Source organism: Lepisma saccharinum, chromosome 9 (genome assembly GCF_977018435.1).
Source record: "Lepisma saccharinum chromosome 9, izLepSacc3.1, whole genome shotgun sequence".
Classification (NCBI taxonomy): Eukaryota; Metazoa; Arthropoda; class Insecta; order Zygentoma; family Lepismatidae; genus Lepisma; species Lepisma saccharinum.
In genome coordinates, this window is record NC_139237.1 from 89,836,641 (window position 1) to 89,854,571 (window position 17,931).

Here is a 17,931-nt window from a genome sequence, read left to right on the forward strand (position 1 = left end):
GAATATGCAAAACTTCAGAATGTAAAATCGAAATTCTACGATGTATATTCATGCAGACAAGATTGCACACAATCAATGACAAGACTGTACCTACATCCAATCACATGCATATATGGCCTGCCAGTCAACGTAACAAGAAAATCTTGTGACATGTGATTTTCAATTCAATATCTACCTCAATTCTGATAAGACTGAATAAAAAAATGAGCTGTGGTAGTTTTCACGTAGCCACCCATGAACTCCATACACAATATTATATTAAACACATTGTTTTGATTATTTTATTAACTTTATGCAATGTACATTTTAATTAGTAATAAAACTTCAGCTTAAATACTGTGTTTTCCTCATACCTTTTGTTTGCAAGTGCACTGATTGTACTTTGTGCGCAAGGGAAATAAACGTAATTATTGTACTCCTGCAGGCACAATTTTAATAATCAATCAAATACAAAAATACAATGTATATCCAATTATTCACATTTAAGGTAAATGCAAGACGTTATGAACAACAGAATCAGACAAGGATGTTACAAGTAAAAATCAGACGATTAAGTGACTTAATATTACTCAACAAAAAAAAAAAAGGAGGGGGCTAGTTTTCCTGCTAGTTTTGAGAGAAGGCGTTGGTAGCCATCATCACTTCACATACCAAGGCTCTTGGCTGTCATGTTGACCTTGTTCACCAAATCAGCAATATCTTTAGTTCTAGAAAAAAAAATAAAGTAAAAAAAATGTATCATACAGTAATAACATGACTACTATGAAGACCTAAAAGGGAACGGATATGAGGAGATTTGTGGAACAGAAGAAGAACAAACTATAAGAGAAAAGGTCATACAAGACTGTAGGAGGAGAGGATTCAAGAAGTGCATAAAGGAGACTGCCCAGTTTGAAAGGCTTTCCAAAGATACACAAAGAGGAGATAAAGTTGAGACCAGTAATGGACTGTAGAAACAATATTTTGGAACCCTTGGAAAAGAAATTAAAGAAAGTTATTGAATTGTTAGTAAGACAGCGAAAGCAGAGCAGTGAGGAACAGTGAACAAGTGGTGGAACTCATAAAAGGACTTAAGTTAAATGGGAAGAAGACAACAATGTTTAGCTTAGACGTGAAAAGTATGTTCCCAAGCATCATGAGGGTAGACATTGTGGACATTGTTAGAAAGATAATGGGACAAGAAATTATAGGAGATTGGGACTTTGAAAGGGTAGTGGAAACCATTTGGAATAACGGTTACAGTAAAATGGGGGATAAAATAATGTTAATGAGTGAAGGACTGAATATAGGCTCTAGCCTAAGCCCAGCATTGGCTAAATTGGTTATGAATGAATGGGAAAGGAAAGTGGTAGAAAAAGGAGGTGACAAAATAATTTTGTTTTGCAGATATGTGGACGATTGTTTTGGCATATGGAAGGGAACGAAGAGGCAACTCGACATATTTGCAAAAGAAATAGAAGATGAAGAAAGAGGGATATTGTTGGAACTCGAAATAGAAGAGGAAGACAAGATAATCTACCTAGATATATTGATGGAAAGGAAGAGAGGACACGAAATTGAAACCAAATAAATTCTGCCTTGGTCAGCATTTTGAGTTTTTGGTTATTATGGAAACAAGGCTTAATGGTGTTATCATGAAATTACTGTATAATATTCTATTCAAGTTCCTGTTTCTGATGAAATCTCTGACTGACAGTGATGATGATTTATTTCTAATTATTCATGTTCCATAGTAGCACAGGCTGTTTGAAACTGTTATGTGATGCAAAATTAAATTATTTCATATTTTGATCACAGATATATGAGAGGTGTGACCAGAAAGTAGTACCTATTTGACAAAGGGTATACAAAAACTTGATAAAATGCCTCAGTACCATGGGAGCCTATGCAGAAAAATAGCTCCAAGTATACACTTTCAGAGCAGGAAATGTTTTGTTCAACTAATGTGTTATTACCAAAATGGTTCTACTTTGTGAATGAGCCTTGTACATACATAATGACATCACATGTAAAAGACTAAAACTAAAACGACTAAAGATGTTACATTACAAAATAGTTAAAAGTCACTAAAACAGATCAAGAAAGAATATGGGAATGGATTAATCTTCCTGCCATTGTTCCCTGTAAAATTATGTTGATTTTTCATCAAAATGTTATATTATTCTTAACAAATACATCTTTAGTGTTAAAATAGTTTAGTTTCTTTGCGTACAAGGACTACTGGTGTGTACAAATAACAGTACATGGTAATATAGGACATGTCAATACAATATAAGCAATACTAAATTAGTATAAAATTGAACTTACTTACACGAGTGAGTATGAAGATTTGAAAACAACGTTTCAGGGTACAACTGCCCTCTTCATCAGCTTCATATTTTCTCTAGGCACTAAATCATAATGCCACGTCACTAAGTGTTAAAAAAGGAATAGGTTAGAGGTTTGGTTAAATACTTGAAGCAATCCCTGACAACATTCCTGTCTAAAAAATTCCCCGGTTCTAAGAGGTCTCATGGGAAATGGGGGAACTTTTTAAAATGGGATTTTTAACTGGTTGTTTTTAGACAGGAATGTTGTCAGGGATTGTTTCAAGTGTTTCTTAACAAAACCTCTAACCTAATCCTGTTTAAATACTTAGTGACGCAGCATTATGATTAGTGCCTAGAGAAAATATGAAGCTGATGAAGGGAACAGTTGTACCCTGAAACGTTGTTTTCAAATCTTCATACTTACTCACGTAAGTAAGTTCAATTTTATACTAATCTAGTATTGCATATATTATATAGTGAGTAACACGCACAATATGCAAATATGTATGTCAATACAATACAATACTACATTAATAGATCTTACACATACAAATACAAAATACGTAGGAAACAAAATGGGTCTTACTCTGGTATTTTATCAAAATCACAAAAAAAAGCATAACATGAGAATATATAGAACACTACAGCCTACTTCTAGGTGATACTAGTTATCAGTGGCGGCACCGGGATTAATCATCTAGGGGTGCTGAGGGGGTGCAGAAATAAATTTAGGGGGTTCTGATAAAGAAAACATGAGACACCCATGCAAGTTTTCAAAACTAGGGGAGTAAGATGCCAAAACTGGGGGGGGGGGGAGGCTGTACTCCCTTGCCCTTCCCCAGTATCTATCTCCAAGATGATATGTATTAAGTCTTACACTCCAAGAAAGTGGTCGTACAGTGTAAACATTCAGATACACATTCCAGTCCTATTGAACTATGTAGTGGAATACAAAATGAAATTACCCTTGCAGTTAAAAATACAATTTTTGAACCTTTTTAATGTAACCAATGCCCCTATATTATTATGCTTTCTCCTAGAAATTTAGTGTAGAGAAATCTTAAAGTCGATATTAAACAATATTTTGCTTTTAAAGAAAGTGAAGCATTTTCAATCTGATAAAAGTTCAAAGGAACTAAGAGCAGCGCGGGGGGGGGGGGGGGGGTATTATTTCCTATGAAATTGAAGTACTATCCGCTTCGTGGGTCACACACATAACATATGAAACATATCCTTGTTTCATATCCATCGGTAGGATAAAATAGTGAGATGAAATGAGGTTTTCTTACAAACTGAACTTTCAACAAGACTTCCCCCCTCCCTAATCAGAGTGTCTGCGCATGCCTATGGTACATAGTAAGTACATAATATGTACCTTCCGTCTGCCACTTCAGGACAAAACGCGAAGTGTACAGCAAGTTCGCCTTCGTTCAAATCCCTTCTGATGCACTATCCCAGACCCCAACAATGAACTGCAAAATTAATTCATGAATACTGGGACTCTTCCTAACAGTTTTTGAAAAATCCTGAAATGGTTTGTTTACCAGACATGTTACGAGGAACAAATACATAGAACATATTAATAAGAAAACTACTCTCACGTTACAACTTGCATTAAATAATTTCCCGAGCACGACAATGCAAAAAAGAAAAAGAAAACAAGAATTATCGAAAACTACAAACAGACCACTTGAAGAAACAAAAGAAGAAAAAATAATAACAATGCTGACGAAAAAAAATGACCGCTGAATTTTAGAGAGGCTTCCGCCAGTACATGAAAGTATGTATATCGTATCGGCATCTCTTTCAGTACTTGCCTGTTGAATACAATAATAACGGTCTTACTTCAGTACCTAACATTCGACACTCAATATGACACTCTAAGGGTTAGTGTTTTCAGTTGAACGTAGGGGGTGTGTAAGAAAATTAAGGGGTGCGCCCTCTGGCACCTGTAAATTATCCAAGTTCATTTGACATTTAAATTTACAAGAAGAATATGTGATTATAATATGTTATATACATTTTGTCTTACGCAAAAGTCGCTTCCATGTATTCAGCTATAGAATAAAAAACATGCTTCAGAAGCACTGATTTCATCTTGTGCTTGAATATCATCAATTTTGGTTCTTTCCTCACATCTTGTGGTAGTTTATTGTAGAGATCTATGGAAGAGTTTAAGGGACCTTTCTTACATAAGTTAAGGAGGCAGTGTTTTATGTGAAGTTTGTCTTTATTTCTTGTGTTTAGGTCATGTATTTCCTCATTTGTGGCAAAGTTGGAAATATCTTGCTTAACATAAATTAAGCATTCCTAAATGTATATGCAGGGGAGAGATAACACATTAAATTTACAGAAATGAGTTCTACATGAATAAGTTTTCTTTACTCCAGCTATGATCTTATAGCTCTTTTTTGAAACATAAAAAGGACATTGGAGTGGCCCTTGTTACCCCAAACCATAATCCCGTTTCTTAGTAAAGCATCAAAGTTTGCCATATAAAGGCACTTTACAGTTTGGGTGCTTGAGATGTCTACCATTTCTCGAAGGGCATAGCATTGTAGAAAATGTAATGTAATTTGTTTTTTTCTTTTGCTGTTGAGGAGTAGATTATTATTTAAAAACCAGTCATATATGTTAATATGTTATCAGCCTTAGATTGTAGAGCATCTTTGGAAGTGTCTGTTACTATAATATTTGTATCATCAGCATATAATATTGCATTTGCCTCAGGTATAACATTTGGTAAATCATTTATGTACATAAAAAACAAAAGAGCGCCAAGAATACATCCCTGAGGCACCCCACATGTTACACTTTTCATGGTGGAGTGTTGATGTATTATGTATCCTTTTTCTGCGGTGTGAGGGATTTCTATTGGTAAGGTAAGATGAAACCACTTTTGTGGTAGTCCACGGATACCAAGTTTTTGAAGTTTCCACAGCAGTATCTTGTGATTTACGGAATCGAAAGCTTTTGATAGGTCACAAGAGACTCCTACCGTGTGCCTACAATTCTTCAGCGACACATTCTACTACATCTGCTAATGTTGTTTTCGGGCTTCGTTCAGACCTAAAACCATGCTGCGACAAGCTTAAGATTGAGTGTTTAATACAGAAATTTTCTACTCTCATCATTATTGCATGTTCAATAATTTTTGAGAAGATCGAGAGTTGCGAAATGGGCCTGTAATTTGATAAATCTTTTGGGTCATTTTTCTTCAGTAATGGTTTAACATCATCTACTTTTAGCCTGTCTGGGAAAATACCTTGTTCAATGGAATTGAATAGTAATGGTTGACATAGGGAAGTACCGGTATAACATTTCTTAATTATGATGTCTGGTATCTCATCAATGCCAGAAGATCGTTTGTTTTTTATACACCTCAAGATTATCTTTTATTCCTGTGCAGTAATGGGGGAAATGAATAAGGATTTGTCATTTACTGTTATGTGTGTAGAACATTCTTCTCGAGGGGGCCATAAACCCATTCCTTCTCTTTGGAACTGCATTTACAGAATACTCATTGATAGCATTCGCAGCATTAGGGGATGTTGGACTTCTTTCCCATTAATGCATATCACCATATTATAACATAAAGATTGGTGTTCTGTTGATGCATTTGTTATAAGAGGGCAAATCGAAAAGTCCTTGCACCTAATTTTTTCTAGCTTGTTATAAGTGTTATTACAAAAGCGAGATATACGAGCAATGCAGAAGGATTTTCTTGGAACGTCCCTAATGTAACTTCTGATTTCTTCCATCGCACGGCACTGTTAAGTTGGCAAAGATGGCCAGAGTGCGCAGGAAGTCCATGCCATATGAATAACAAAGTGTTATTCGTTTTTTATGGTGCAAAGGACAAAGATATCCACAGGGAAATGGAGCCAGTGTATGGGGACAAGTGTTTATCAGTGCAAAGTGTGCAGTGGTGTTGCAAGGAGTTTGAAAATGGACAGGAAAATGTGGAGGACAATGAGCGATCGGGCCTTTGTTCCTCGCTGACACCAAATTGCCAAACAGTCATGGAGGTGGGAGATCATGGAGCATCCCCATACAGCCCAGACCTATCTCTCAGTGATTACCATCTTTTTGGTCCATTGAAGAAGTTCCTGGCAGGACAGAGGTTCACAAACGACACCGAAGTGAAGTGCAGAACGTTCCTCGTCGTTGGTTCCGTGATCAGCCGGCCACCTTCTATGCAACGGGCATTGCGAAACTTGTGGTACGGTGGGACAAGTGCCTCAACAGATGTGGTGATTATGTGGAAAAATAGCAAAAAGTACGTAGAAGATTGTGTATATCTTGTTTTTCTTTTATGGTTTGTAATCTGGCAATAAATAGTTAGGCGCAAAGACTTTTTGATTTGCCCTCGTAATTTCCCACATTGTTTTACATTTATTGTTTGAATTATTGAAATTTACGGTCATTATGATATGGCTTTGCTGTTTAGTTTTCCAATAGAATAGAGGTCGGCATCGAGGCCTTTTTGCTCGATCGTCTAATAGTTCGCACGGATGATGCTAGATGGCTCACAGAATGGACAGTTTCTTCGCTCGAACATTCAAAAGATTGGTATATGCTTGGAGCCCAGTAGTTCACGTGTAACCATAATTATTCTGTAGTAGTGGCCCTCAAATATCGATCGTGAGGTGAAAGACGCAGAGGGATTGAAACTCAAGTGAACACAGTCATCATCTCCATGTTAAAATGTAATTTACTATCTTACCACTACATAGCAATATATGAAATTGAATAGATGATTATGGGCTCAAACTACCAGGATGAATTTTTACACATATATTTGTATGATTATTGTCGCATTGAAATGATATTTGATATTCTATATATTTGAGTGTATCACGCTCGAGCGTGGGAGATTCGATCAAGTATTTTCGAGCGAATGTGGTCCAGTGCAGTACTCTAGTATAGAACCTTCATCATATTTACATTTCTGCATTTTAGTGGCATTCTATGATATTCAGTAGTTTCTCTTTTCCATGTGAGACATAAAAATTGTGCTTCATGGTCGGAGAAGTGGACTGAGATGTTTTCACATTGAAACTCTTTTGAGTGTACACTTATTAACATGTGGTCTACGAGGGAGAGTGTGTCTTTCGTTATGCACGAGGGTGTAGTTATAGTTTGCTTTAGACCGAAAGTGTGTGTTTATTGTGGCTTCAAAGTGCAGTCAGTATCCATCCTGTATTTTTTACAAAATCAATGTTTAAGTCACCACAATTTCACATGTATAACTTTTTAATTCATCTAACAATATTGACCGATTTTTTATGAATATTGTATACTCTGCATCAGGTGTTCTGTAGCAACATACTATCATTAAATTATACTGTGCAAGACGTACAACACTAACTTCAAAATGTTTTTCTATTGGTTTCACACTTTTGGGGACAATTTGTTTGCCAATTATATAATTTTTTGTAAATATGCCTGTCCCTCCCTTGTTTTATTAGAGACCTTGATGAGAAACTTGCTAAGTGGAACTTTGGAATTTGAAATTAAGTAATTTCATCTCTGGACAGCCAGTGCTCAGTAACACACAGTACATGTGCATCTAAACATTCATCGGTTAGGAGAATTTCTAAATCTAACACTTTGCCTGTAATAGCTTGAATGTTTAGATGCACAATATTGCAATGTATAACTCTCTTCTTCATTTGAGAGAAACTATTTGGTGTAAGACCTTGTTCCTTAGGCTTAATATTTACATTAATTGTTGCATTTTTACAGTTTACAATAAAAAATCATCTTTAAGTTTGCCCGGAACACTCCTAATTCTATCGGATGCTCGTGCAGATGGTTCTTTCTGTTTTTCATTAACTCTTTTATCATTTTCCACTTCCTTGTCTTTTTCATCTTTTCTCACTTCACTGCAATGTTCATTTTCTGCTTCACTACCTTTTTCATCACTTACCATTTTACTGCATTTTTCACGATTTATCACAACACAGACTTTTCCGCTATTTATCACATCACTATATTTCTTTCCACTTACCACTTCACTTCCCTGATTATTTATGGGTTGCCATTTCATTTCAATAGGATTACAGTTTTTTTCTTTGGTTTATGATGTATTCAGTTATCACCTTACATATTGATTTTGACACATTTTCTTTCCCAGATCGGTTCAGATGCATGCCGTGATTTGTGAAATTGTTCCTTTCTAGCCTGCTTACATCTACAATATCAACATTGCTAAAGTTTTCGCACAGGTGTCTGATATTCTTGTTTGTCTCTTTTATGGCCACATTAACACAAGATTGTGGTATGAGATCGTGTCTGGTTGGTATATTGACTATGATCACTTTGGAATTTCTTATTTCAGGTAGTTTTTTTCCCATTGAACCTGCCATTAGTACTACACAGCTGCTTATTTCTTTGTTTTGAGGTTTTAGGCTACTTACAACCTGCCCAATTTTTGCACCTGGCTTGACAATACCTAACACTGAAACATCGCCTAGCTGACTCTTCACTTTTTCTGCCATTCCTCTGCCATGACTGTCAGCATAGATGAGCACTTCTGGTTGACTAACACCTATTTTCGAGATGTTTGTGGTTGTGTTTCTTGACTTCACATTTCTTCTGCACGTTCCTGAATTAGTTTCTGGGTGTATTTCTTCAGTCTGGAACTCTTGTAGTGTAGAAAATCTGTTTTTGCTCTGGAAATTTATGCTATCGATGTGATGTTTTTTCTTTGTTGATTTCCTAACCACTTGAGTCGATGGGGGTGTAGAATTTGTTATTTCCTTTGCCTTTTCAATAGTTTCTAGTCTGTTTTTCAGGGCTTCATTTTCATTTTTTAATTCCTTTATATCACTTTGAAGTAGATTCACTACCTGCAGAATATTCGCGAGTTCCTCATTTTCAACAATTCTTTCTCCATTTTCACATTGCGGACAGAACCATTCACTGTTTTGGTCGATTTCTTCTTCTTCGGCATTCAAGTTGCCACACTTAAAGTGTAACCATTCGTCACCCACATCGCACAGAATTCCATTTTTTACAGTTCTTTTACACTTCGCACATCTATCATTATATTTTGTCTGCAATTTGAGAGGAGCTGATAAAAGTACGTCTTCACTCGTTGGCGCCATACTATGCCTACGGAGAAGTAATATAATAATACAGCATGTTCGGCTTGTATGTATAACGTATAAAGTACAAGTGCTAATGAGAAACGGTTGGCACCATTGAAAAGAGCAATGTTGGAAATTTTAAATCCACTCATGCGCATGTGCAACATGGAGACAAGTCGTGCCTTAATGCGCATGCGCAGAAAAGTCACGCCACGCTGTGAAGAGTGAGCCACAATGTGGACGGCTCAGCAAAAGGTTTTCTGTGTGTTGCCGCTTGTGGAACGCAAATCTGTGGTGCTTGTGCAGTGCCTTTTTCGTCATGATTACAAAAACGGTGGTGTGTGCTGTTGTCTGGCGCAGATAATTTGTGCTGCAGTGAACAATGTAACACCTACAGTGCTTCAAAACACATGGAGGGAGGTGGAATACTGACTGGATATTGTTGTGCCACCAATAGAAGCCATGTTGAGGTTTATGGGACATAACTTTAAAATAAAATAAAAATCCCACTTTCTTCCATCTGGATAATGAGTTTCATAAATAAATATCTACAAATAAAGAATTTATGTCCATTTCTTTTATTATACATATAAGCCGAACACCCCGTATAATAAAGAATGTAAAAAATAACAACTAGTGAAGTGAGAAACTATCAAGTGCAAAAAACATGTAAAAGCCTACTTACGTCTTAGCCAAGCTGGTTTTGATAGTACTCAGGTGCTCATACTTCAAAAAAGTTTCGGTTCTCCTTTGGCTCGTCAACCAATTTTCTACCTGCAATTGGATGGACGAGAAATTCTAGTGAAATATGGAGCATAATTATAGTTCTCTCAATATGGAAATATGACACTGAAACAGATTAAACTTACTAGACAGAAATTAATTTTAGGTGCACATTTGGTTTGTTACAACACCGCAAGCTGATGGAGACATACACGAGTGTGCATTGGCGAATTTAGTAGGGAGCATAGGGGAATGTGGTCCCTCTCCAAAAGCAGTGACTAAGTACAAGGTTATTCATAATTAGAAACTAAAATAAGATAACTCCATTTGTATAATATACTTACATAATTTATTTACTGCATTAAAATCTACATAACTTCAAGTTTCTCATAAATGTTCGACATGGCTTCCCTCGATGCAGACTTTCCTCGGACTTAACCCATAAATTTCCCTCGCAACTTCCACAATATGATCTGCTACCCTATGGTGCTCCTAACCTTGTTCTCTGTGTGCAAAACTGCCTGTGTTGATAGAACGATCATACCAGGAATTGAGTCTTTCTTGTGGCAGTTTTACAGGGTAGGTGGTGTAAAATTATTTTAATAAACATACATGCACCAACGGAAGATAAAGATGATAATACTAAAGATGATTTTTATACAGAGTTAGAACAGGTCTTTGATAAATTTTCTCAGTATGATATGAAAATTCTGTTAGGTGACTGTAATGCACAGATTGGCAAAGAAGAGCCATTTAAACCCACGATTGGTAAAGAAAGTCTTCATGAATTAAGTAATGATAATGGTATAAGATTGATTACTTTTGCAACCTCAAAGAATTTAATTGTGAAAAGTACCACTTTTAAACATAAAGATATCCATAAATATACCTGGTCTTCTTCAGATGGTAAAACTCATAATCAGATAGATCATATTCTCATTGATAAGAGAAGGCATACTAGTATAATTGACGTTCGTACACATAGAGGTGCTGACTGTGCCAGTGACCATTATTTAGTAATTGCTAAATTAAGAGAAAGACTCGCAGTGATAAATCATAAGCAACAAAATCTAAAAGTTCTAAAATTTGATACAGGAAAGTTTACTGATGAAAGAATTAAGAAAGATTACCAAATTAAACTGTCAAATAGATTTGATGTTTTGCAGGATTTAAATGATGATGAAAATATAAATGAAACAGACGTAAATAAGAATTGGGAGCACATACGTAATGCAATAGAATCAGCAGATAAAGAAAGTATAGGATACCATAAACCAAGAAAAAGTAAGCCATGGTTTGATAATGAATGTCATAATCTAATAGAAATAAGAAATCAGGCTAGACTTAGGTGGTTAAATAACTCTGATGATACAAATCTAAACAATTATAATAGAATAAAGAGAGAAGTTAACCGCACGTTTAGAAGTAAAAAAAGAGATTACTTGAAAAGCAAAATTAACGAAATTGAAACAAACAGCAAAAATAAAAATATCAGAGATTTATATAAAGGTGTAAATGAGTTTAGAAAGGGGTGGCAACCTAAAGTAAACTTGATAAAAGATAAAGACGGTGATTTTCTAGCTGAGCCAAGCGATATTCTAAATAGATGGAAGAACTACTTTAATGACCTTTTAAATGTCCATGTAGGAGATAAATCAGAAGTAAATGAAGTGCACACAGCAGAACCTTTAGTTCCAGAACCTAACTTGACTGAAGTTAAAGATGCTATTAAAAGGCTAAAGAATAACAAAGCACCTGGCATTGATTTAATACCAGCTGAGTTAATTAAATATGGTGGAAATTCATTAATATGTCAAATTCATAAATTAATTTGTTTAATATGGAATAAAGAAGAAATCCCTCAACAGTGGAAAGAATCCATAATTGTTCCTGTGTTTAAAAAAGGTGATAAAATGAACTGCAATAATTACCGTGGAATTTCTCTACTCTCAACAACATATAAAATATTATCTAACATTCTTTTAACAAGACTAACCCCATATGCTAATGAAATTATAGGTGATTATCAATGTGGATTTAAACGTAACAGATCAACTACAGATCAGATTTTTCACATCAGACAGACACTTGAAAAAAAGTGGGAATATAATCAAAATGTCCATCAGCTATTCATTGATTTCAAAAAAGCATATGATTCGGTCAAAAGAGATAAATTATATAATATATTAGTAGAATTTGGAATACCTAAGAAGCTTGTTAGTATGATAAAAATATGCACCAGTGAAACAGAAAGTAAAATTCGTGTGGGTATTAATATGTCTGACAAATTTACAATTCATGATGGGTTAAAACAAGGAGATGCATTATCTCCATTGCTCTTTAATTTTGCCTTAGAATATGCTGTAAGGAAGGTAAAAGAAACTAAAGAAGGACTAAAATTAAATGGTGTGACTCAGTTGTTAGCATATGCAGATGATGTAGACTTACTGGGGGATGATGTGAATACAATTAAAAATAATCCTAAAATATTTTTCAAAACTGATAAAGAGATAGGTTTGGAAGTTAACAAAGAGAAAACTAAATATATGCTTACAGGCCGAAACCAAGTGTTAGGTAATAATGAAAATCTAATTATTGATAACGACTAGTTTGAACCAATTTCCAAATTCAAATACTTAGGAGTAATATTAACAAATGAAAATTATATTAAAGAGGAAATAAAAAGTAGGCTTAATTCAGGAAATGCATGTTACATCTCTCTTCATAAACTTTTGTCTTCTCGTTTAATATCTAAGAAACTAAAAGTTAAAATATACAAAACAGTAATTTTGCCTGTAGTATTATATGGATGTGAAACTTGGTCCCTTACATTGAAAGAGGAACATAAATTGAGAGTATTTGAAAATAAAATCCTTAGGAAAATCTTTGGACCTAAAAGGGATGAGGAGAAGGAGGAGTGGAGAAGGCTACATAATTTAGAACTACATAATTTGTATTCATGTCCAGATATTATTAGAATAATTAAATCAAGAAGACTTAGGTGGGCAGGCCATGTGGCACGAATGGGAGAGGAAAGAGGAGTTTACAGGATTCTTGTTGGGAAACCTGATGGTAAGAGACCTGTAGGAAGGCCAAGACGAAGATGGAGGGACAACGTTGAGATGGACCTAAGGGAAATCGGTAGGGATGGAAAAGAGTATATAGAACTTGCTCAAGATAGGGAAAGATGGAAGGCCTGTGTTGCTGCAGCCATGAACCTTCGGGTTTAAGAAGGCTAGGGAGTTAGTTAGTTAGTTAGTTGTGGCGGAACTTTTTCTGAAACGCAGTTGAATTTTAATTAAGGTCTGGGTTTCGTGAAATCACAGACAGCACTGCACATGCTCCACACTGCTGTAAGACTCCATGGCAACTGATTTATTGGTCACGTAGTCACCTGTAACAGAGTAACTGACCTCTGCCTGCCTAGAATTGAAACTTCATGGTATGGTATTTAGAACCACATTTGAATCAATACTGAATAATACTTTCGGAATTAGTCAGCTCTAGTTTTAGGTAACTCAATTTGAATAACTCTGTATTATGAAAAAGTTATGATATTGATGGTGAGCCTGCGGAAATGGGTACACATTAACTTTTAAACATATTTTGAATATAAAGATAATTACTATGGATTGCAGTATATAACAATGACAACAAAGAAGAATTCCTACCTGAGTTTCTTGGTACTTCTTCTTCGCCTTCACCGTTTCTAAAGATTCCTGAAATTCCTTCATCTTATCCTCAGCCAATTTTAATTCCTTTGCCATCTTCTTTTCAGCAACAGAGAGCAAGGGCTGCTTCTGTGCTAGAAGGCGCAGCAAGTTTTCTGCCCTGTACAACAAATAATGCATAATCAAAACTCAGCTTATTTTGCATGGAAGAAATAAAACAAGGAAGGTACATGGAGATATCCGAATTACATAAAGACTGATATGAAATGATTGATACTGACAATGTGCATTACCTGAAGAACTTGAATGAACATTCACCTAATCAATTGATGTATGTAACGAGAAGATCTCAATAGATTTACATTCAGGAAAAGAAGTTGTGCCTTTACAAATTTACTTTGCAAAATTAGTGTACATGATACCTTTATATTAATAAAAATAACAACAAAATGGTAGAACTTTGCACCAAGTTACAGATTATTTATAAATATATGAAATTGTAAAAATTATTCGCAATTATTTCTCTTGTAGTCTACGGTTATTACAAGCATAAAAACAGTTTTTTGTTGTGACGTTTCAGCAGAACACACGCTCCCTTCATCAGACATTTATTTTTAGTTTGATTAAAGATACAGTTATAACAATGGTTAACATTTTTTTAAACAAAAAAGAATCAGTTATACAATGGATGCTTTCAATGTTACATTGTTGTAATATAGCAACTTAACTGTGAAACAAGCAGTCTGTCTCCCCTCTCTCCCCCACTGTGTTTAGCATCCCAAATCTTTCACTCTTTAACCACCTTATTTATTCTGTAATGGAAATAATGGATTTGCAGTGCTCAGGATATTATTTTCTATTATTTCTTGCCCAACAAATACTGCTGATATGCATCCCATGTGACGGGAGGAGGTGCATTCTCGAATTCCGCCAGAATGGCACTGCTTTTCTTGGTGTCACAGAACATTACATTACAAAGTGAAAAATCGTGGGCAATAGCCTTCAAACTTTTATACATGGTTTTCCTTATTCCTTCATTACTTTTTCTAAAAAAAACTTCAAAATACATATTTTTTCCATGACTAACGTAACATTTATACGAGGCACATTCAGGACCCTCAAACTAGCAGTTAGCAGCACAAGATTTCTTTTATTAAGGTATTTACACACTCCATATATATATTATTTGGCCAGTAATACATTTTAATTATAATTATCTTTTTCCTTGTAGTTTCTTTCATCCAAAGTACCATAAAAATCAGAATGTTCCTTCATTTTGTGATGAAGTTATTTCAACCGCATTTCACATTAGTGTCACTATCTTGAATGTAATACTGTTGTGATATTCAGAAATGGCATGATTTAAGCTTTACAACGATATATAACATGATAGGGTTCCGTAAACATAAAAAATCAATACAAGTGTCACAAAGTCATGGAATGACCTTGTACAATTTCATGTTGGCTGTCAGAATTATTCTGTGCATAATATGCACCACAGTTTTTGGGAGCAAAAATTTTGGAAAAAAGTGTGGATTATACATGAATAAATACGGTATGTCACCATAAGGATGGCAACAAAAGTTACATGACTTTGTAGGTTTTCATGTACACATACACGGTGAAGTCTATTTAAAATATTGCAGAAAATTGAAAATTGTCCTTCATTAGTATAATGTGACTACTGAACTTACCATATTTTGTGAGCATAAGTATTTAGCATACACAACAAAAAAATACAGCATGTGAGATGCATGACCTACAAGAATTACATATCAAGAGAAGAAAGATGTACACTGTTACATATGCACAAAGTTATCAAGTTTTTGTCAAGAGGGCAGGACAGTTTAGTTTCCCTTAGTAGATAAGGTTTAGCATAGTGCCGGGGCAAAAGTGTGGAGGCTACTGCCCCCCCCCCCCATGCCTCCCCTAATTGCTGGCACTGAATTCAAGTATTCCTCCAGTGGAGATATTAGCAAGTTAAAAATCAACTGCTAACCTCTTTGTGAGATCCTCTTGCCTTTCTTTTATATCTTCATATTTCTCAGCCACCTGTTCGGCTTTCTTCTGGAGAGTCACTTGTTCTTCATCCAGAGCCTTCACTTCTTCCAGTTGGTGTTTCTTTATAGTTTGCAGTGCATTAATCCTGAGCAATGCAAAAAGAAAATATTTAAAAGAATAAAATTCTATCAAGTCCATTAAGGTTAAAAATTCAAATTAGAGAATTATGAATATGTATAAGTGAACAAAGAGTGTTGAACCCAAAGTAAACAGTCTGACATTAAATTTTCCTGCTTTATAAGTTCTCTATTACCAATCTCCTGAAAAACATATAATTATACAAGTACATTGCTTAAAATATATGATAACTGTTCTTCTTTTTATGGCAGTATGCAAGGGCTTGTACACTTTCTCTCTAGCGAAGAATTATAAATTAAGCATATGAAATAATATACAAAATGTACATTCAAAAAATATTTCCAGACCAGCCTGCAACATTTTCACCTGTTACAACTTTCTTTGTGGTATATTATTAGAGTAGAAATATGAAAGGTGTGGGAAGCCAAGCAAAAAAATATGCAACTATCACAGCAAAATTACGTATTTGGTTTGGAACTTAGAATTAGTTCCTTAATTTCTACACTACCTGTCATAAGAAACAGCTATGGAGAAATGTGTTCAATGAGATTTTGTGATTTACTTGTGCTGGAAAATATTATTTTATTTACTACTTAAAATCTTAAACAGCACACTTCTTATTACTAGTGCTGATATTTCACAAATACTATCAGACAACAGCATGCTGAACATTGCCTTCCAAAGAGGTGTGCGTGTGTGTGTGTGTGCATGTATACACACCGTCGCCACCCACACCAACAGCCATACCACCACTTTCAACAGCTGTTTCCATGTAGCCATAATACACCTATTACCCCAGCACACTGACACCTCCACCCACAAACGATGGGAAAGGGCCTACATTTCAGGAATGCACGCCACCATAACCCCTGGACTCAAGCTAGCCCATTCCCCCCCCCCCCAACCACAACCCACCCACCCACCATCCATCCTGCAGTAAACACTGGTGAAAGGATCTTTTCGCAAAACCCATGTTCTATCACTTGTTTCTGGCACCATTGTGCTGACGGACGCTGGCGTCAGTATTCTGTGCCTCTACGCTTTTGTACTCCATATTTTCTACCTACTCTGAAAATGAGGTCATGCCCTCAAAATATCAAACTTTTCTTCAATTGTGGTAAGTGTTTACTGTCTCCTATGCCATTTTTGTTTATCTGCCCTTTTGGCACTCTTTCCCATTCTATTCCTTACACACACATATAATGCATTTATGGGACACGGGGGTGGCAATATACAGGTACAATAGATGCTCAAATTGTAAGTGTCATTCAGGTGAAACATAGACAGAGATGGCAACACTGCAAATATCTGTCAGGCTGGCTAGATGGTGGCAGCACTGCATGTATTGGTTTATGCAGTAACAGCACAAAATGTTGTCTGTCTGTGTGAAGCATCTGCTGAATAGAGGATGTTCTCGCTACAGTGACGTGTAATTGATATATACAAGCAGGCACAATCTGCCATGATCAGATTCCTGCGTGATCGCTCAGGAAAATATTGAAGCTGTGAACACGTTAGTAATGGAAAATCACTGCATCAGCATACATGAGTTTTCAACGGTTGTCAACCTCAGCACCAGGCCTATTCATAGCATCCTTCACAAAGGATTGTGGTACCAGAAAGTGTGTGCTCAATGGGTACCAACCACCTCTCAAGCTTGGATACAAATGCCCATCCCTAGAAGATACACTCTATTTATTATTTTAAAGGGGAAATACCCCCCCCCCCCAAAGGGTTGAAATATGGCATGCATATTTAAAACAGATGACATACATTATTTTCTAGTCTTCCTGGAAAATAGCTTCCATAGTAAAATAAATATATATCTGAAGCAAGTTACGGACATCCTATTTGACTATGATCTAATTTCGTTTTGTGTTAAAGTATATGAGCATGTGGTTGTATAAATGGTAACTTTATAAGTAGGGAGACAAATTTATGGTAAATAAAAACTGAGGAGAGCGGTAAATAAAATGTTAGATCAGCGGTATAAAC

The 17,931-nt window shown here is 35.6% G+C and overlaps 1 protein-coding gene across 1 annotated transcript in view; it reads right to left on the bottom strand.

Annotated features, from left to right (window-relative positions):
* Positions 1-481: 481 nt before the first annotated feature.
* Positions 482-17,931, bottom strand: part of mbo (Nuclear pore complex protein Nup88) — a 291,203-nt gene continuing 273,753 nt past the window's right edge. The window contains exons 12-15 of the mRNA XM_083128591.1: positions 15,797-15,943; positions 13,798-13,957; positions 10,089-10,177; positions 482-707 (exon numbers count right to left, since the gene is read on the bottom strand). Of these exons, the coding sequence (XP_082984717.1) occupies positions 644-707; positions 10,089-10,177; positions 13,798-13,957; positions 15,797-15,943 (460 nt within the window). The 3' untranslated portion in view covers positions 482-643. The remainder of the gene's footprint in view (positions 708-10,088; positions 10,178-13,797; positions 13,958-15,796; positions 15,944-17,931) is intronic.